This window comes from Rhipicephalus sanguineus, chromosome 7 (assembly GCF_013339695.2).
Source record: "Rhipicephalus sanguineus isolate Rsan-2018 chromosome 7, BIME_Rsan_1.4, whole genome shotgun sequence".
NCBI classification, from domain to species: domain Eukaryota; kingdom Metazoa; phylum Arthropoda; class Arachnida; order Ixodida; family Ixodidae; genus Rhipicephalus; species Rhipicephalus sanguineus.
Window position 1 is genome coordinate 34,669,752 of NC_051182.1, and position 21,126 is coordinate 34,690,877.

Below are 21,126 nucleotides of genomic sequence, written 5' to 3' on the forward strand. Positions count from 1 at the left end.
TAGCTGCACACTCAATAGCGTCTGCCTCGACGAATTTTAAGCCAAACGTAACAATATATATATATATATATATATATATATATATATATATATATACGCCGAAAGAAAAACAGGCGCGAACTTAGCAAGCTGTTCAGATGAAACAGGATTAAGTAAACTTGAACTTGCGTTAAAGACCATTCTGCGACCTCGGTCTTCTGCAGGGAAGATGAGCCTCTCATGGCCTCCTCTCATAAACTGCGAGGGGAGCCCTATTGTAGAAAGTTGAATGGTAGAGAGGATACGGTAAAGAAGGAAGTTCGAAAAAGTGGAAAGCGTTTAATGTTGGCATTAAACGAGTGCTGCTGTTGGATAAATTTTTATATAACACAGAAGTAGCTGTAACGGTATTTCCCGTTACCGTTACTGTGTAAAAAAGTAACAGTGTTACAGCTACAAGTTCCTCTAAATTGCAAGTAACTAGTTACAGTTACAAGTTAGTGAAAAAAGTAACTAGTTACCGGTAAAGCGTTACTAGTAACTAGTTACTGCCCAAGACTGCCCTATACATAGCCTTCATAGATTACGAGAAGGCACTTCATTCGGTGGAGACATCAGCAGTCATGCAGGCACTGCGGAATCAGGGCACTGACAAAGCTTATACAAACATAATAGAAGAAATCTACAGCGGAATCCGCTATAGTCCACTATAGAAGAAATCCACTATAGTCCTCCATAAAGAAAGCGACAAAATCCCAATAAAGAAGGGCGTATGGCAGGGAGACACGATCTCTCCAATGTTATTAAACGCGTGTTTATAGGAGGTTTTCAGGGTCCTAGATTGGGAAGAATTAGGGATAAGAGTTAATAGAGAGTATCTCAGTGACCTGCGATTCACTGATGACATTGCATTGATGAGTACGCGGGAGACGAATTACAGCTCATGATTACTGAACTGGATACGGAAAGTAGAAGAGTAGGTCTGAAAATTAATATGCATAAAACCAAAGTAATGTGGAACAATCTTGGCAGAGGACAGCGCTTTGCGATAGGTGGCGAGATACTGGAAGTTGTAAAGGAGTACGTAGGACAGGTAGTAACCGCGGAGCCGAACCATGAGAGTGAAATAACTAGAAGAATAAGGATGGGATGGGGCTCATTCGGCAAGCATTATGAAATCATGAATGGTAGTCTACCACTATCCCTCAAGAGGAAGGTATATAACAGCTGCATCTTACCGGTACTTACCTACGGAGCAGAAACCTGGAAACTTACAAGGAGGGTTCAACTTAAATTGAGGACGACGCAGCGAGCGATGGAAAGGAAAATGATAGGTATAACCTAAAGAGACAGGAAGAGAGCAGGAAACAAATGAGGGTTAAGGATATCACAGTTGAAATCAAGAGGAAATGGATATGGGCCAGGCATGCAGCACGTCAGCAGGATAACCGATGGTCATAAGGGTAACATGTTTGTGCACAGCGCGAGGAATGACGAAGACGGTAAGAACAGAAGGGACACGGACATGCTGCCGTACCAACTGCTGCAAACATGCTGCCGTACCAACTAGCCCAACTTTCAATACTGTTGCAATAAGAGTAACGACTGGATTCCAAGAGATGGCAAACGCGTGAGGGGGAGACAGAAAATTAGGTGGGTAGATGAGATAAAGAAGTTTGTACGTATAATGTGGCAGCAGAAAGAACAGGACCGGGTTGATTGGAGGAACATGGGAGAGGCCTTTGCCCTGCAGTCGGCATAGACAGGCTGATGATGATGATGATTACACCTCGATCAGTGCGACTTGGGACTCGCAAGGTCCCTTATGCATTTTTTGTCTAAGAGGATTCGAACGCCAAAGCCGCCTTCTTTTTCTTCTCAGTCGACAGCATTGATCCCCCCACCAAAAGCTTTCCGCATATCTCACGCGGTTTGTCAGTTCCTCGGGGATCTGCCCACCTTTGACCGAGCAGCGATGTCATGTGATGAAGCCACGATGACAAAAATTTTGGTGATCTGTGACATCATGAGGTGACGTCAATCAATGATATTTTTTTTTTTTTTTTGTAGCACTCGTGTACACGGCGACGGACACTTTTCTCGCTTGATGAGGCCTCTAAACTTTCCCAACCATGCGTACTGTGCTGAGATGACTAAAAAGGACACGGCGATATCCAACACAATTCTAGCAGAAGCAAGAAAGCCAGAAAAAAAAACGGTCCTTGTCAGGACCAACCATCTTGACACTTCGGTGGACATTTAGCACTGAATGCGTTCTTCGTTCAACTGCCGTTTCTCTTTGTGTTCTGTTTTATCTATTTCTTAGTTTACATTGCTGCTATGTAGAGAGCTGAAAATAATGCACATTCAGAAACTTTGGCGAGCACTGAAAGTGCGAGCAATGCATAGATCGAGTTGTGTAATATAAATGCACACTTGGCTGCTTCGCGTAACGTTGCCATCCTCAGCCAATAGCAGCCAACGTGCGGGAAGAAATGACAATTTTAGTACAAAAACAATAGCTTCCGTGTGCCTTATTGGAGAGCCTCTTCGAAACGCTGAGCTAGTTTTCGGGTATAGACTTTGGGCCTACATAGATAGGGTGGGTTTCGCTGGAAAAGAGCCCCCCCTTACACATTTTATTATTCAATACTCTCAAAAGGACGCAACTCGCATCTGTGTTACAACTAGTGCTCTTTGCTGCGGTGAGGACTCATTTTATAGCTGGAAAAATTGCCTCTCATATGTTTCGCTAAAGCTGCGCAGTGCGTTCGTGTATATGTTTGTGAGTGCGCCCTCCAAGTATGTATGTCGCGTTGCTTGACCTCATCTTCCCCTATCTGCCTGCTCGCCACGCTTGCACCACAACATATCAACCTAATCACCATTCATATTCTTGAAGATTTCAAATAACAGCAAGCGTGGTGTTTTTGGCATCGTTAAAGAGTACTTTACTAATATGAGAAAAATCGTTTTGCGCTTTAGTGTCCCTTTAAAGTCTGCAGCTATCATAAACAGATTGTTGCACATGCCTCAACTTCAACAATTCAACCTCTGATGCATGCGATATTCAGAATACGAGGGACACCTTTCATGATCTGTTGTGGCAAAATTTTATACCGAAAGCTTTATAAATTAGCTTTCCTATTAAACCAGCATATTACTGTGACCACTCTCAATACATTACAAGGGAACTGTTCGGTCACCACCTTGTTGATTGCTTTACTGCTTTTGTGAGTGCTACAAACACAGTTTTGGTCGAGTAATGAATTGTAATGCGAGTGGAATTTTCCTACCTGTTTGCTTGAAGAAATGCTGCACGCTATAGCTGAGTAACTATGGTACTCATGTTATTTACATTCTGCTTAAATATCAGTGCTTGAAATGTGATAAGCATATTATATCTGTTAGGGCTCTAATTACTTTTTGCAGGTTGCACAGCCACTTCATAACTGTTCTGTTGGTAATTGATTTCAGTATTTGTGTCCTGTGTGAAAATTTCGGATCAAATAAAATTGACTTTTGGTTTATTTCAGATGGTTCGAGTTCCACACGAAGAATCCTGAAGCTAATTCTTCCAAGGCAGAGCGGGCGAACATGGCGGGACATGCTGAAAGTTGCTACAGAAGGCCGAAAGAATAAATCGGTGGTTCATCTGCATTTACAACCATCGTAAAGTGTTATCATGTACTGTTTTTTGCAGCTGCGTAATATTAAACAGTCAGAGTCTGCCCCAGCAACCCATATGGGTAATGGGTGTTTTGATTAAGACTTCTTTTATGATGTCTCTGAAAGTAAGGCAGTATGCATTCGAAGAATTCAAATTATTTCATAAACATGGCTTGATGTGGTTGGATAAACCAGTTGCATAAATTGATGTGATATTTCTAGGAATGACAAGTTCCGTGGTAGATTCACACACTAGTTTTCGCACGCAATTGACTAGGTGGCAGTGTAAAGCGTCTAATACAAATAGTGATAGGAACCACCACAGTTCCCCAAGTGGCTGACACCAACAAACTTTCCGTAAGTACCAGTGAAACACGGCTTATTATTTGATGGCAGCACTGTTCCTCAGATGTGCACCATAGAGTAGCTGTAGGTCCCCGTCTTTATATGTTTAATACTGCCCAGGTGTAGAAATATATGATACCCAAAATATAAAAAGCTGATATATGGGCATATAAAAGTTCACCAGATATGGCCATATATGACATTATATAAGGATCGCATATATGAGTATTAAAAATTTGGCAGATATGGCCATATATGGCCATATATGACATTATATAGTGATCCCATATATGGGTATATTAAAAATTGGGCAGATATGGACATATATGGCCATATATGTCATAAATGGCCATATAAGTCCATATCTGCCCAATTTTTAAAATACCCATATATGGATTTTTTTATACAAGTCCATATGTGGGATTTTCGTAAGGGACAACATGGGTGTTTTGATTTGTCAAAACACCCTTATTGTAGGGTGTAAGGGTTATAGACACGGCAAAACACCCTTAAGGGTGCAAACTGGTTTACTGTGTTGTTGGCGGGACGAGGGTGGTTGTTCGGGGAATTGTTCCTTGAGTCGAACTCAATTTCTTATTCTGCTATTGCCTCAATTTTTTATTCTGTTTTTCTTTGTATTGTTCTAGGTCCCTTTTTTTTCCTCGGTTGTTAAGATTATGTTCTGGAGTTTTTGAGAAAATTCTTCAATTTGTTCCATACAGTGGCTCTTGAGTATATTTAAGAGAGAAAATGAAGCGTTTTCTAGTGCTGTTTGCCAGTTATACTGGTTGGAGAGAGTGCCTAAAGCGGGTGTCGCTTTAAGTTTGTCCTTTGGGGATTGTGTTGTTCTTTATACAGTGCCTGTACATGATGAGGTGGCAGGTGTAGGCGAGTTTTTGGGTGTTTTCTAGCTTGTAAGAATTCAATGCGGCGTGTCTGGGGAGTAGTGATTTCAAGGGTTTGTCACTTGTTTGTCTTTGTGCAGGTGGAACGGCGTGTGTGTGCGCGTTCCTGCTTGGGAGCTCTTTGAACTTTTGGTTCGTTAATTTCGACAACTTTTATGATTTTGGTGTCTGTGTGCGGAGGTATGAGGGTGGGTGTCTGCGTGACAACTTTGGTTGCGGGTTTGGTTGCAGATTTGGTTTCGTCGGTGTCGGTTGTGTCTGGTTCCTCGTGGTAGTGGTGAGGTGGGCATGTAATTTGTGTGGAAGATTCGGCTGTGGGCCTCGTGTTGGATGTAGTTTGTGTGGAGGCTTTGGCTGTGGACCTTGCGTTGGATGTAGTTTGTGTGGAGGCTTCGGCTGTGGTGTATGTTGCCTCCGTTTGGCTCACAGACGAGTGTGTTTTCGGTAGTGAGTTTGTCTTTTGTTCTGTTGTTTGCGTGTGGAATGTTGCTGAGTGGGCTAGTGTGGTTGTAGTGCGTGGCACTGTAGCGGAAGCAGGGACGGTGGAGGGGACTTCTGCGGGCTGGTCAGTGACGTTATGTTGCCCTTTAATGAGATGTTTAACATCTCATTAAAGGGCAACTCACTTACATCTTGTGTTGGAAAGGTCTATGAGCATGTTCTGAATAATAGGTTCTGTGCGTGTATCGAGGATGAGGGTCTCCTCCCTCCGAAATAATGGTGGGTTTCCGTCCACATATCTCAACTCAGGATGTGATGCTTCTCCATAAATCTCACATCGTTGACGACAGCACTCACGATGCCAGGGCTATACTTGGTCTCGATCTGGCTAAGGCTATTGATCACATATCTCATGCCTACATACTGGAATCCATAAACAACATGAACCTGGGTGTGCGATTTTTAAATTTTGCCGCTGCTTTTCTCAGTGAGCGAACGGCTACTCTTAAGTTGGGGGAGCTGAAGTCAGAAAACTACGAATTAGGTTCACGCAGAACCCCTCTGGGGGCAGTCGTCTCCCCGCATCTTTTCAATATTGGCATGACTCGCCTTGCTCGCGAACTGGATGAACTCGAGGGGTTGGAAAGTGCGCTCTACGCGGATGGTATCACGGTCTGGGTCCGAGGCGGTGCCATAGGGCGCCTTGAGGACAGATTACAGGAGGCGGTCAACACTGCAGAAAGAAACATCAGTCGTATGTCAAAGCTTTCAAGTAGTAAATACTACTTGAAAAGTAGCTTTCAAGTAGTTTCGGTAAAGCCCGGGTCTCCTCCCTCAGTGTACAGTAAAGTTATCTATCTATCTCTCTCAATGTTTACAGAAAGAGTACGCATTGCCCAGTACCTGAGCATAATGTTGTTCATCAAAACACTTGTGAAAGGTCAGTAGTTGCCTCCCACTTGGACCGTTACAGTCGTATTTGAATGAAACCTGAAGACCTGACTTCCTAACGTAGAAAAAACCACAAGAACTTGTCGATGAACAGTTCCACTCTTGCATTCATGAAAACTGTGGAGCACCATTTGTTCACACACTCCCAGCTTCCCACTGCCCGACAGAAGTACAGTGCTCCAATTTCTTACGTGCCAGCGTAAGCAAGACTTCATCACATGTACTGTGCAAATATGATGTTGAGACAATACTTCTTTGCAGATTACCTGGTTCATACTGAATTCTAGTCTTGTTGCACAAGCAGAGAGAAGGAAAAAGGCTACATTCTATCCTGTCTCCCTTTCTCCTTCCTTCTGCTTGAGCAGCAAGACTGGATTTCCAGATGATGTTGAGGTTGCCGACATTCCTGTGTACAAACTGAGGCGTGCACTTGTAAGTGGACGACATCATTTTCACCACTGCACTTTTTGTCGAGCTTGCACTTGGATACTATTATTTGGCCTAGGTCAGAACAAAAAGAAAACCATTCAGCCACTCACGCTGCCATGCATAAAGTCCCTCCAAGGGCGATGACCTTGATCTTTGATGAAACAGCAGCATGAGGCACAAGTGATGCTCTAGTTGTGCAATGTTTCTAAGTGCGATAGTGCTTTTGCTGTTTCTCTGACAGAAAACAGCCCCACCGCCACTTTTGGTTTTCCATTTACAGTCATGGGCCAAGATCGACCTGCACAAGGTCACAGAAGAGGTTTCTAGAATTTAAAACATGACAACCAAACTTCTTCAGAAGAAACTGGCTCCAATTATCAAGAGGCAAATTCAGGCATCCTTTCTTAGCAGTTAAGAGCGAGACAGACGGTACGATCTTTTATGCGATTCGACGTTCGACATGGCGGAGGGGAAACCGGAATGGAGACCTTTCATAGCATCGTACGGCCACCATTCCCTCTCCCCCACCGCCGCGTCGGCCGTCGGATCGCATGGAAAATCGGACCGTCTTTCCCCCGCTTTAAGCTCTGCATTTGCAACCTTCATTTTACTTATTTTTCTGAACTGCCACAATCCATCTAGAGCCAACTGTAATGTTCAAGGTGAATGTTTACTCTATACTGTATATACAGAGAGTACTAAGCTAGGTCACGGCAGCACAACCACAACTCCAGTTAACTAGATGTTCTGGGCAGCTTCATTTTAAAAAATGGCTTATTTGGACACTGATGGTGCAACTACACTGGAAGAGATGCAAAAATTACCTCAGGGTGATTCCACGAGAGATCGAACATGCCTGTCCGGTCGATATTTTTGTTTTGCCTCGGTTTTTTTATATGTTATGTGGCCACATTCAAAGCGCACGGAACCGAAAATATTATTTCCAAGAAACGCTCCCAGCGTGCAAAAAAAATATTTGAAGGTGGCCATGTGGGCATCCTGTTTTAGCTCATCGCAATATTTTTGGATTTCAAAGGAGAATTTAACGCAAAGTAGAAACGTTGTGTTGAAAATTTTTTCTGTTGGTTTTTTATTTATTTTTTATTTTTTTTTACATACTGCAGCCTCAATGAGGCTATTGCAGGAGTGGGAAAAGAAAACAAACAATAACAGCAAATCAACATTCATGAACATGCTTCCAGAAATTCTTTCAGTGGTAAGCAACGCACACTTCCGGGCAACAAATTCCAGGCTTCAATAGTTGCAGGAAAAAAGCTATATTTGAACATGTCAGTGCGGGTGAAAAAAGTTGTAATGTTAAGGGCGTGGTCGCTCCGCGTAGACAAAGGTCTGGAGAACTGAAGATAACTGTCTAGAGTGTCGAGGCGGGGAGAATTGATTAGATTGTAAAGGAATTTGAGGCATTCAACGTGGCGACGCTTCGCAAGTGTAGTGAGACCTAACTGAGGAAGACAATTCGACGGAGAAAAATCCCTGTCATATCTTTTGCATACAAAACGCACAGCTCTTTTTTGAACGCGTTCTAGTTTCTTAATGTCACATTTCTTATGTGGGTTCCACACCACGCAACCATATTCGAGGATGGGACGAATGAGAGCTTTGTAGGTAAGCAGTTTGGTTTCTTGAGGAGCAAGACGGAGCGTACGATGTAAATAGCCTAATTTCTTAAGAGCCTTGTTGCATGTGTGATCAATGTGTTTAGACCATGAGAGATTATGTGTCATAAGGATACCAAGGTACTTGAATTCATTCACCCTGCAAAAACTAACATTGTTAAAACCATAGTCAAAAGTCAAGGGGCATGAACGTCGGGTAAATGACATAACGACGGTCTTGGAGAAGTTAATATTCATTTGCCAAGATTTGGACCAGCTACAGAAGTGAGAGAAGGAATTGTTGAGAGTGGCATGATCTAGTGGAGATTTAACAGTATGATATAGGACGCAGTCATCTGCGAAAAGGCGTATTTTCACAGGGGTGTGCAAGGGGAGGTCATTAATATAAAGCAGGAATAAGAGGGGGCCCAGCACAGAACCCTGGGGAACACCTGATGAAACAGGCATCGAAGGCGAGTTAGTAGAGCTGAAGCACACATACTGTGAACGCTGCGAAAGAAAGTCGGATATCCAGCCAACCAAGGACACGTTCTTTAATATGGCAAACAACTTGTGCAATAATTTAGGATGTGAGACAGTGTCGAATGCCTTGGCGAAGTCTATGAAAATGGTGTCAACCTGGTCACCTATGTCCATCAAGCTGCTGATGTCATGAACGAATTCTGTAAGTTGAGTAATAGTGCTAAGACCGCATCTGAAGCCGTGCTGGTAAGTGCTTAAGATTTTGTTCGTTTCAAGGAATTCCATGATATGTTTAAATATAATATGCTCTAGCATTTTACATGAATGCGCTGTTAAAGAGACTGGTCTATAATTGCTTAATAATTGAGCATTACCCGATTTAAATAAGGGCAGAATTGAAGCACATTTCCACGAGAAAGGAAGTGTGGCTGACGAGAGAGATTTTCTAAAAAAATCGCAGCATTTCCACGGAGTGAATGATGATGAGTGGGCGAAGCTGCGGAGGTTCATCGGTAAACCGTGAATCTTCCGTGAATTCTGCCCAGTACATCATCACCGACGTGAGATAGGGCGCGTTTATACTAAAGGTTCGATGAGTTATGACGGCTTGCAGCTCACTTTAATTTTACATGTACGCTGTGAATTTTCATTGTTTGGAAAACCATTGCTTTAGAAAACATCTGGCGTCTTTCGTTAAGCAGCTGGCGTCTTTTCCTCTTGCTTTAGAAACATCTGGCGTTCTTCCGTTTTGCTTTTACAAAACATCTGGCGTCTTTTGTTGGTTTACTTCATCAATCAACGGCGTTTTGAACAAAATTTTTATTGTTTAATCACGCACAGGAGAAATCTCACCAGGCACTACCTTGGAGGTAAAGAATGGCTGCTAATGGGAATGAGAGACAGAAGAAGTCGGCTTTTAGCTGCCGCTGCGAATTTTTTATTGTTCAACAACGCACAGGAAAAATCTCCCACCGGCACCACCTTGAAGGTCAAAGCGTAAGACTGGTTACGGACTACGACTACGACTACGAGGGACGAACGGGTGCCGCCTTAAAGGACCCCTGACAGCAAAATTTTTGTTGGTGACTTTTTTACTGTAATTTGTAGCTTTGGGTCTGGTAATCCCTAAGTTAAATCGTAAATGCTCTAGCGTATCGTATAACTAATTCTAGCGTAGTTAATTGTGACCATTTTAGCGTCACTTCAAAACGCCCGCCTAAAAACCACAAGAAACTAGCGACCCATGCGGGGAGCGTCAAAGACCACGTGCACTCAAGCTGTGGTGACGTAGAAAGCGCGGTTTTCAAATCGGGGCCCCGCGCGCGGTAGAGATTGAAAGTATGTGGGTGCCTCGGTATGGGTTAAACCTGTTAAGCGCGTGACCCCTCACGAAAACTACCTCGAAAGCAGCCCGACAACAAAGCGAGAGGGGTGCGGAACAATAGGCCTCGCCGGGTGCCAGTCGTCGAACGCACGCCGCACGCTTCGACACAGCAAAGAGAGTGAAAGCATGGCTGGCAGTCGGCTCCAAACACACTCAGAGATCGTCGACGTCATTGTTACTAGCGTATCGTCACTCAGGGTGATTTTTGTGCAATGTATCACACCGAACACGTAGCACTAGTGTCAATGTTGCAGGGCAGCCGATTTTTTGTTTTTTCTCCTACGCTGTTTGACATCGAATTAAAATAACTTCCACGCGACGGATGCCGTTCAAATTTGGCCAAGAAGACCTATGCATACCAAGCGATCGAATGATGGGCACATCTCGATCTTGAAATTTGATGTCAGTGCTCCTTTAAGGAGCTTCGCCCCTAAAATAATTGTGAGGTATCTGCTACACCAAAGAGAGTACCTAACTAGAAAAGCTGTTGGGATGCCGTCGGGACCGCATGATTTCTTGGTGTCTAAATTTAAAATGAGATTGAGTACGCCCTCAATTGACACTGACACATCGTCAATTCTGGGGTGAGATTCTGAATGAAAAACAGGGATGTCCGAGTTGTCAGTAGTAAAAGACTGAGTGGAAGTAGGCGTTGAAGGCAGAAGCGATTGTCTGTGGATCAGAAACTGCAACATTGTCAATTGTCATCGTGTGTGATGAAGACCCAGATGGTTGGATAGCCTTCCAGAATTTACGGGGATTTGCTTTCATTAGCTTCGGCAAGGTAACCCTGTAATAAAATTCTTTCGCTGCCTTAATTTTAGCACAAAGTTCGTTTTTGGCGCTAACAAACTGTTGGAGCTTTGTTAAGTCACCAGAGCGTCTTGCTCGACGTAGTCTGGTCACACGACGCGACAAATGCAAGAGGTCCCTAGTCATCCAAGGTATTTCAGTGGTTGTTTTCTTTGTTTTCAGAGGAATGAAACAATTGATACACTTACTGACAAGACTTTCAAAAAAAAACTGATAACGTATTGACATCACTGGTGACGCTTTTTAGCTCAAATTCTTGAAAAGAGTCGCAAAGGGCGTCTGTAATTGCTAGATCATCAGCATGGTTAAAATCACGAAATGTGCAGTAAGTGTAACGGCATTTTGGGACGATACCCGGAACTGAGAACAATACAGCCTTATGATCGGATACGCCATCAATAATATCACATTCAAAACCGGAGTTAGCTAGAGATGAAGTGACAAAAACCAGGTCCAGGACAGCAGCATTACGTGTAGAGTCCTTAACAATTTGGTGAAGGCCACAAGACAACGAAACGTCGATTAGCTCTCTTCCGATGGATACTTCATGTCCGCTAACTGTCATAGATGACCAGTCCACACCAGGAGCATTAAAATCACCCATGCAAATAATGTTAGGCGCTGAAGCAACATAACTTTGTAGAAATTGGTTTATATTCTGTAAATGTTTTATATCAGAACCAGGCGGTCGGTACACGACCCCGATAATTAAGGACATATTTTCTAGTTGGACCTTACACCACAAGGACTCAGTATTCGGTGGTGCAGGAAGTACAGAGAAGTTCAGGTGAGACCGAAGAAATAGGGCCACACCGCCGCCTCTCCCGAATTCTCTGTCTCTCCGAACCACCTTGAAGCCAGGGAGAGTTATTTCAGAATCATGAACTCCATCATGCAGCCAAGTCTCAGTAACGCCGACAATGTGTGGGGAATAAGAGGAGACGAGGGAAAGAAATTTGGAGTAATTACTAACAACACTTCTGGCATTGATATTTAATAAGAAGAGTTTATTGTAGGTGCCACGTGGTCAAGAAGATGTTTCCCCAGAGGTTGATTCAGCGGGTTTAGCTAAGCCAGTGGATGATTGGACAAGAGTATTGGATGAACTATCCCAGTCATATCGCACGTTGTAAATGAACACATGATCAAAACGAATTTGGACAGATGCACCGTTATCCCTATAACAGGCGGATGCCTCCCAGAGCCTTTTGCGAATATTACGAACCTGGAAAGAGAAGTCTTCGGAGACCCGGAAGCCAGTGTTTTTAAGTTTATAGCAATTTTTTAACACGGCCACCTTATCCTGAAAATCCAAGAGCTTCATGATAACGGGACGTGGGCGGCCTCTAGCATTACTGCCAAGCCTGTGGCACCTTTCTATGCGCGGACATGCAACCTTAAGAGTGTCGTCGAACCACTTGGAAATGATGGCGGATAGTTCCTCACGATTCTCGCCAGGCCCTTCACTAAGGCCATGAAGGATAATAATGTTTCTACGTGATCTGTTTTCTAAGCTGTCGTTTTTGTTAGAGAGAGTTGATATGGCGCTCTTTATTTGTTGAATTTGAGCATGCATGTGATCATTCGAAATCTGCGTACCACTAGACGTTGATGGTGATTCCAGAGAACATACACGAGCTTCCAAAGCTTCAAACCTCGCATTGAGAGATGACTGAAACATTTTGATTTCAGCAATATCCTGAGCCAATTTCTTTTGACCATTTAGTAGTTTAGCAAACATTTCCACTACCGTGGGTTCACTATTAAGATCTGTCAACTGAGGTTGTGATGCAGCATCGCGCTGAGAACGTGTGTTAGGACCAGGGTTAGATTCCACATCACCGCTCAGTAAAAGTCTGCGGGCGGCATTTAGAAGCACAGAGTACAATGAAGTATAAACAAAACCCTGATAGCGATCATGTGGGCGAGGGAACAGCAGCATACATCGGTCATCCGAACGAATGCACCGAGGATTGGCAAGGTAACATACCTGCGTGATGAACAGACAGCGGATTAGCATGGTGCCCACACCGCTGTTGCCTCGCCCACTGATGAAAAAATCCACCGGGGACGCTTTTATAGCTGTAGACCATGCAGACGTCGAACTAGGACTGTCGATGATTGGGCCGTCGAGTGTGACGTTAGCCTTGTCCGGTGCAGGATCCAGGGTGAAAGTAGAAGCGAAGGTGAAATCATCGCTGTTATCCGCAAGGAAGATAGGGCAGTCCACACGTGCGCTGTCGTTCACATCCATGACACGGCGAGGGAACGTTGACCAGGCTATCCACTGCATGACGTAAGGAGCATGCGCGGTGGCATCCCCGAACATCGAGGCAGCAAGGTAGCCGGCAAACTGCGTGATGAACAGACAGCGGATTAGCATGGTGCCCACACCGCTGTTGCCTTGCCCACTGTGCATTACTGTGAATTACATCCATGCTTTTTTTATGCCGTCCTCAAAAGGAAAAAAATGTGAAAAAATGCCAAATACAGCCCAAGTCAAAAAAGTTTGCTAAGTTTGATGCGCCTAGGCACCTTTTCTATTTCACACAGAAACTTCAAAACTGTCAAATGTAGAAAAAAACATTTCCAACATTTCTAGGAAAATTGTTTTCTTACAGGCAGCGCAAAAGAAGAAAAAAAATTGAGAAGCAAGTTTTTTAAAAAAGGTCATTTTCAAGGAATAAAATAAAGAAAACTCCGTTCTCAATTTTGACGACAATTTTCTATCAAAGAGTGCTTATGTCAGTGAAAACACAGTTTTAATATCATATGTCCTCATTTGCTTTGTTCACGAGATATAACGGGCCGAAATGACCCTTACTGTGTGTGCTCACTTAGTGTGACCAATGGTTGTTAACAGCTTGCATTGTGCGTAAATCTACAGTTTTAATTATTTTGCTGCAGCAAAACTTTGCTCTGGTAGCTTGTCATCAAGAAAAATTAGTTCTCAGACTTTATTTGTGTCTAGCATGTGCGGTAATGGGCTGCTGCTGCCCTCTGAAGGGCTAACGCGTATGCAGTTTGCAGCCTAGAACCTCACCTACAGGCATCAGAGGAAAGGTGGGTGCATCTGTTCAAGATATCAATCGCTTCTTCTTCCTGAAGAAATGCCTGGACTACCTCATCGCAGTTCAGTTCTCATAGATGTAAACAGGTTTTCCTGGAGGTGCATAAAGCAATGCTAGCAGACCTCACAGGTGTCGCGAAGATCCTCACCCTAGGGCAGTAGCTTCTGGAGGTAGGCAACAACAAAAGCAGGAATGAAAAAAAAATTGACGCAACGAAAATGTTTTTCTCGGCAATCTTCTTTTTGTGGATGCGTAAATTATCGGCACAGAATACTCAGACCTAGCCATGGGCCGCACATCCCGTGTAGTGAACAGCTAGACCAAGTCGAGACGTTTATACTGAACACCGCTGCACACATTTTCTCACTTGACTGCTCACGGTTTCATATTTTATGACCAAGGATGTCTAAACGCTTTGGGCTGTGATAATTAATTTGTGGGCCAGACTCCTCGTCAAAATTAAGGATAATGTCCGTCTGGCGCCACCTCTGCTGTTCTCGACGTGGGAAAGGACTTTAGTAAAGTGCTGACAAAACATCATAAAGTGGGCAGCTTCAGCAACATATACCTTAATCATGCCGCACCGCACGTTTTCTAGCTGCTGAAATGCTGAGGTAAAGGTCAAGATGATACAGGAAGGCGTTACCTGTGACGCCAAAAACGTGATAGCGGGAAGCGAAATTAATGACTCAGAAATGACTAACTTTTTACATATGCTGTTCAGCACAGTGTGCGTTGAATGGCGAAGATGGTTAGTAGTGTACAATGCACGTAATGAAACGGAAGCAAGCAGGCAGTGAGAAAGTACCTCAATAACAGCGTGCCTATTGATTGCAGAGGTCGGCAAACTCACTCATAAGTCGACTCACTCAGACTCAGATCAAGCCCCGAGTCTGAGTGAGTCCGGCTGAGCAATACGTTGGTGAGTATGAGTCCAAGCAAGTCCGGTTGAGGGAAACTTTAGCGAGTCTGAGTCCGAATGAGTCCGGTTGAGGAAAATATTGGTGAGTCTGAGTACGAATGAGCCCTAAGCACAAAATATATTTATTGAGTGAGTCTGAGCGAGCTCCACCCTTCATTGCCGACCAATGGACTTATCTACTCACCTATCGGCATTACTATCAGCCTTATACCGGCTTACGTTTATACTCAAATCTATTCACACGTGCCTCAATGCACTAGCGTTCATGCTATACCACAATATTTATTGATAAGAGGTGTGTGCTAAGGGAGGGTTCCATGACCTCCCCCCGCAAACTCTTGCACAGGAAGTTCTTGATAGAAATATCTCGTGTGAGTCGCACATTTCATAAAAACGTCCTTACTGGATTGCAACCACTCATAACTACTATTTAAAGGTATAAGATCAAAAGGTGTATTGTAGAACATGATTATGTGAGATATTGGCATTGAAGAGCATTTACACCATGATCGGAAAAGCTAACTTTACACCAGCAGACTCGTGAGTCGACTCACTCAGACTCAGTTCAAGCCGTGAGTCTGACTCTGAGTGAGACCGGCTGAGCAATAAGTTGGTGAGTTTGAGTCCGAGTGAGTCTAGTTGAGAAAAAATTTAGTGAGTCTGAATTCGAGTGAGTTTGGTTCAGGAAAATTTCGGTGAGCCGGAGTCCGAGTGAGCTCTCAGTGCAAAAAAATTACACCATTTCCCGCTAAAGGGGACTATGAGGCGATGCGAAGCCAGTGCACTTGCACAATCGCATTCTACCGACCTCGCGTCATGGAACGCGAAGAGGAACGCTACGCGCGTCTTGTCTTCCCTCTAGCCTGGCCGTTAATTCTCACAGGCCGAGCGGGGTACGCTGTCGGCAGGCATGTGAGAGGGGGGCAGCGTAGGAGAGGAGAGAGAGGGGACGCGCATGCGCTAGTGCTCATCGCGGCGTTGCGCAGGAGGGAATTTCGGCATGTCTAGCCTGCGTTTCAGAGGAAGAGAGGAAAAGGGGGAGGGGAGAGGGGAGGGAAAGGGGAGAGGGGAAGTGGAGAGGGTATGCGCATGTGCAGTAAGGGTGGTCACGCCGCACATCACCACCACCACCACCACCACCACCACTGGATTGAACTCCGCCATAAGATACTTCGCATCTAATATATTTTTTGAGTGAGTCTGAGTGAGTTCCAAATTTTTCCGACCTATGGCCGGATTGTGGCATTTAGTTACTGATTAAGCTGGCCTGTCACTGCATACAGATGCTTTGTTTGGCGTGCAAGGCGGGTTTTGGCAAAGTTACCTAAACCATGTGCTCGCAGTGTCTTGCGTGCTCCTGATTAACGAATAATGGCGGGTAAGTTCAGGGTGTAGGCTGCAAACTGCGTAAGCATTAGCTCTTCAGAGGGCAGCAGCAGCCCACTTTTGCACACGCTAGACACAAATAAAATCTGAGAACATATTTTTCTTGTTGACAAGCCACCAGAGCAATGTTTTACTGCAGCAAAATAATAAAACTGTAGATTTACACCCAATGCAAGCTGATAACAACCATCAATCACACTGAAGTGAGCACACACAGCAAGGGTCATTTTGGCCCGTTATATCTCGTGAACAAAGCAAATGAGGGCATATGATATTAAAACCGTGTTTTCACTGAGATAAGTGCTTTTCGATAAAAAATTGTCGTCAAAATTGAGACTGCACTTTTTATTATTTTATTTTTTGAAGATGAGCTTTTTAGAAAAAAGTTGCTTCTTTAACAACTTTTTTCTTATTTTGCGCTGCCTGTAGGAAAACGATCTACAAAAGAATAGTTGCAAAGGCTTTTTTCTATATTTGACCCTGTTTTGAAGTTTCTGCGTGAAATAGAAAAGGCACCAAGGCGCATCAAACTTGGCAAACTTTTTTGATTTGGGCCCTGTTTGCCATTTTTTCAAATTTTTCTCCTTTAGAGGACGGCATAAAGAAAGCATGGATGTAATTCACAGTAATGCCTATTAAAACCAACAGAAAAAGTTTTCGACACAGAATTTATAGCTCGCGTCAAATTCGGCCGTGAAATCCGAAAATATTGCAGTGAGCAAAAACAGGACGCCCTGCGCCACCACTTTCAAGTATTTTTTTTGCCACGCGGGAGCGTTTTTTGGAAATAAAATTTTCGGTTCCATGCGCTTTCAATGTGCCCACATAACATAAAAAACCAGACAAAACAAAAATGTCGACCGGACGTGCATGTTCGATCTCTTGTAGAATCACCCCTCAACTGAAATACACAAGACATGTAGCCACGATAGAAGGGAGACAAGACAGAAACGAGATGAATCTCATCTCCTTTCTACGGTGGTGAAATATCTTCCGACACTCTTCCGTTGATACCAATTCCAAAAGTTTAGAAGGAGGGGAACAATATGCAGGAGCATGTCCCACTACTATTTACACTTACGACAAATGAGATGAGACGGTAGAAATGCAGCAGCAAAGGCAAATTCTGCATGAGTGGCACCATAAACAAAGCATGATTATAGAAGCTTGAAGCAAAACAGTGCTGTGCAGAACACATGCTGAGAGCTGTCACATGCTGGCTTCTATTCTGAGCCTCTGATTACAAGGCATTCTCTTGGCAGCCAAATAGAATGTTGAACAAGATGTCAGGACCATAGTTGTGCATACTCTCACAGCGATATTGAAGTGTGTATGTGCCGTGGCATAGCGACAACGATGTAACACAGTTTTCAGCATGGACCAAATGCCCCACAGATATCATGTGTACGTGCCAGGGCATGGTGATGACAATGAAACGCATGGGTTCCTTAGTTCAATGAAAAAATTAAGACACTGCTTGTTCAGTTATAAAGCTGGTCAATCTGTCATGCTCTCTGGTTTTCTTGTCTCCCCTACTTTTAGAATGGCGCAATAAGGCAGACGAAAAGATGAATGATCACACGAACACAAGTGCCATCGATTGTTCGTCGTTTCATCTGAATTGTTGCGCCGTTCTAAATCTATGCATCCATACCAACTCGCCTAATTGTCAGTGCTACTGTCAAACTTTGTCGCAATATCAAAGCTGCTGAAAGCCACAAAAGTGCGGCTGTGAATTTTGAAGGCCGACCGACTCAGCAACCATAAGTGACATTGTACTTTCACTGCTCTTACACTTTTCATTTTCTCCCGACAGTGATGCATAACTAAATGGACTCAGACCCACTTATCCCACCTGTTTTTCAGTTTTATGTCCCTTTTGCCTGTATAAAGCTATCAACTAGCATAGTCATCCGAGGCTTTGTGTTGTGCGTCACTTTGTGTCTGCCTCCTAACTTTGAGTAGCACTGACAATTGGGCGAGTTAGTACAGATGCATGGCTTCAGAATGGCGCAACAAGAAAGACGAAAATACGTGTGTTTGTGAGATCTTTCGTATTTTTGTCTTCCTTGTTGCGCCGTTATGAAGCCATGCGCCTCCTAACTTGCACTGCTGTAGTTCTTAAAGAACAAAAAATAATTTAAAAAAAGGATGGCCAGGTAATGCACCGAACCGACAAATGCCAACACCTTCCCTTCATTTGCGCTTTTTAAGCAGAGCATAACTGAACAAATGACTTGATCAGAGCTAATTGGGATTATATGTGCAGTGTACAGTACTCACAGATTGAAATAGGACACTCGGAGCACGTGGCCGCCGGTATATGCAGCGCCGCTCGTGGGTGCTCATGGAACCAAGGTGTTGCATTGTGAGGAGGGAGAACATCGACGCAGCAGGTTTGCTCCTTCCGGTCGTCAACTAGTCGGCCTGTAGTTCACCACATTGCCAGCGTGGCGCTGCAAGCCTTGCGCGCTTTCGTATGCCAACCGAAATGTCTCCCCAGTGCGCACCTCCGATATTGCGGTGCGAGCAGAGGATGCTCTCGTTCCGTGTGCTTTGGCGATGTGGAATGCATGCAGTGCAAGTAAGACACAGGATTCAGCTAAGAGATTGTGCCTTACATGCGTTCGTTGACGCTACATTGGCCGCTGCTTGCAACACGATGCAGATTGGGCGTTGAACATAGGCGAAGGAAGCGGGAGGAACACAAGACATTATTTCATTTCACCGCGATTTGTTACTGCGATTAACCGCGACGATAGCGGGCCCTGCACTTAAATGTTGGCAGAATGGACTGTTTACATGCACACTGCAAGGCGTAATCCCTTAGTCTTGCAAAGCATTCGTGCCGCATCACCAAAGCACGTGTAACGAGAGCATCCTCTGCTCGCGCCGCAATATAGGAGGCGCACACCGGCAAGCCATTTCGGTCGGCATATGAAAGCACGCAAGCCTTCCAGCGCCACATTCTCAGCGTGGTGAACTACAGGGCGGCTCGTTGGCGACCGGAAGGAGCAATCCCGCTGCATAGATGTTCTCCCCCTTGCTTTATACCACAATGCAACACCTTGGTTCCATGAGGATCCACGAGCGGCGCTGCATATACCGGTGGCCATGCGCTCCAAGTGTCCTATTTCAATCCGTGAGTACTGTACATTATACATGCTATGTGAGGTGTATGCGACTCCTGAGAGGTACGAGGATTATTTACATATTCGACTGCACCAATTTTCTCTCGAGCAAAGCGGCCTACCTCACCGCGTTGTATGCATGTGTCTAAAAAGAGGAAAGTAAGAAACATTACCGCAAAATCCCGAGCAAGCGCCACCCCTACAGTGAGAGATAATCCGACAAGATTTGAAGGGGGGCCCTTGTTCGGTCATGAATCAAAATTCAAGGTGGCGGTGGAAGAGCCGCTAAGAATAAAGAATGCACACCTGTGCTTCTAATGAAATGCTTTATTGAATACGCATGCATTCCCTGTTTTCATTCACACTCGTTGGACAAATAAAAACAGTGAATGAAACAGTGAAAATAGTGGGAGGGGAGAAGGGGGCGTATATTTGAAATCTCCCGAAGAATGGAGGGGGGGCGCTTGCCCGGGATTTTACAGTAAGCAGTAAGGTAGGGAGGAATGAGAAACAGTAAGCATGACAGTGCTGTGCAGGCAGCAGCATTGAATTTGTGTAAGGTCACACCTTGTAACTGCGTGCAATACTTTCAATGCACTAATGAGGTCAAGAAACACTAATCAATTTGACACGCAATTTCTTGAAGTTAGAAACTAATAAAAATAAGCAGTATTCAGAAAGCTGAAACAAAAGCAAGTGACCACGTGATGGGCTTTTACGAGGTGTTCGCATAACAGCATGAAATTTCCTTTGTCAAGGCGCGTTTATATATGCCCAATTTATTTTATTTTTACTGAAGCATTAAATGGGCAACAAAAGCATTACACAAAAAGCCTATTGCTAAATTATATGCACATACATGTTTTAGCGCAAACATGATGAGGACAGAAGGTAGACGCATAAGAGTGGCTGGTCCTGTTGCTACGTCTTCCTTCTGTCCTTCTCTTGTTTGTGCTAGCACACTTACATTCCTCATGAGCCAACTAGCCTATTCAAGATCCTTCTGCCTCCTAACATGCTTACATAAGCAACCGCACAGTACCATGCCAGCGCCTCCTCTATTTTTCAGTGCCTGGGCGAACGCTCTCCTCGGGCCGTCGAGCGCGCGCTCCGTGTCCGCTCGCCGCTGCCGCGTGGTGGCGCTGTGCAAGTAGACTACGGGAAGCTGGCGCTGAACGGCCGCGCGTATCACGAAGCTCACGAATTCGTGTATGCATCCGAGTTTAATTGCATTTGTGCTTCTTGCAGGCTTTCACAGGTACAGGGGATTGGAAAGAAACGCGAACATAGTGGCGCGCTGTTTTCATCACGCTCTATCCGTGGTGGCAATAAAAAGATGCTAGATGCTCTTTTATCGACTCATGGATGACGTGTTCTCATCAATCATCGAGGCTATAACCACTTGAAAATAGATGCGAAACAGCAAAGAATGCAGATGCCGCATGTTCGCGTGTCTTTCCATCCCCGCTGTAAGTATTCCGCAGCCAGACGGTCAGGCCGTGCTGCCGGTTCGATACTTGCACACGAGTTTGTAGTATTCGCGTTTTATTTTCTATTTCAGTCTATTACAACCGTCCCAATGCCTTAGTATGTCATATACT

General features: G+C 44.3%; 1 protein-coding gene across 1 annotated transcript in view; it reads right to left on the reverse strand.

The window, feature by feature from the left end:
- The window catches only part of LOC119398609 (uncharacterized), a 132,254-nt gene that overhangs the window by 108,678 nt on the left and 2,450 nt on the right, over positions 1–21,126 (reverse strand). The window contains exon 2 of the mRNA XM_037665443.1: positions 6,830–7,017. Coding sequence (XP_037521371.1) covers positions 6,830–6,841 — 12 coding nt within the window. The 5' untranslated portion in view covers positions 6,842–7,017. The remainder of the gene's footprint in view (positions 1–6,829; positions 7,018–21,126) is intronic.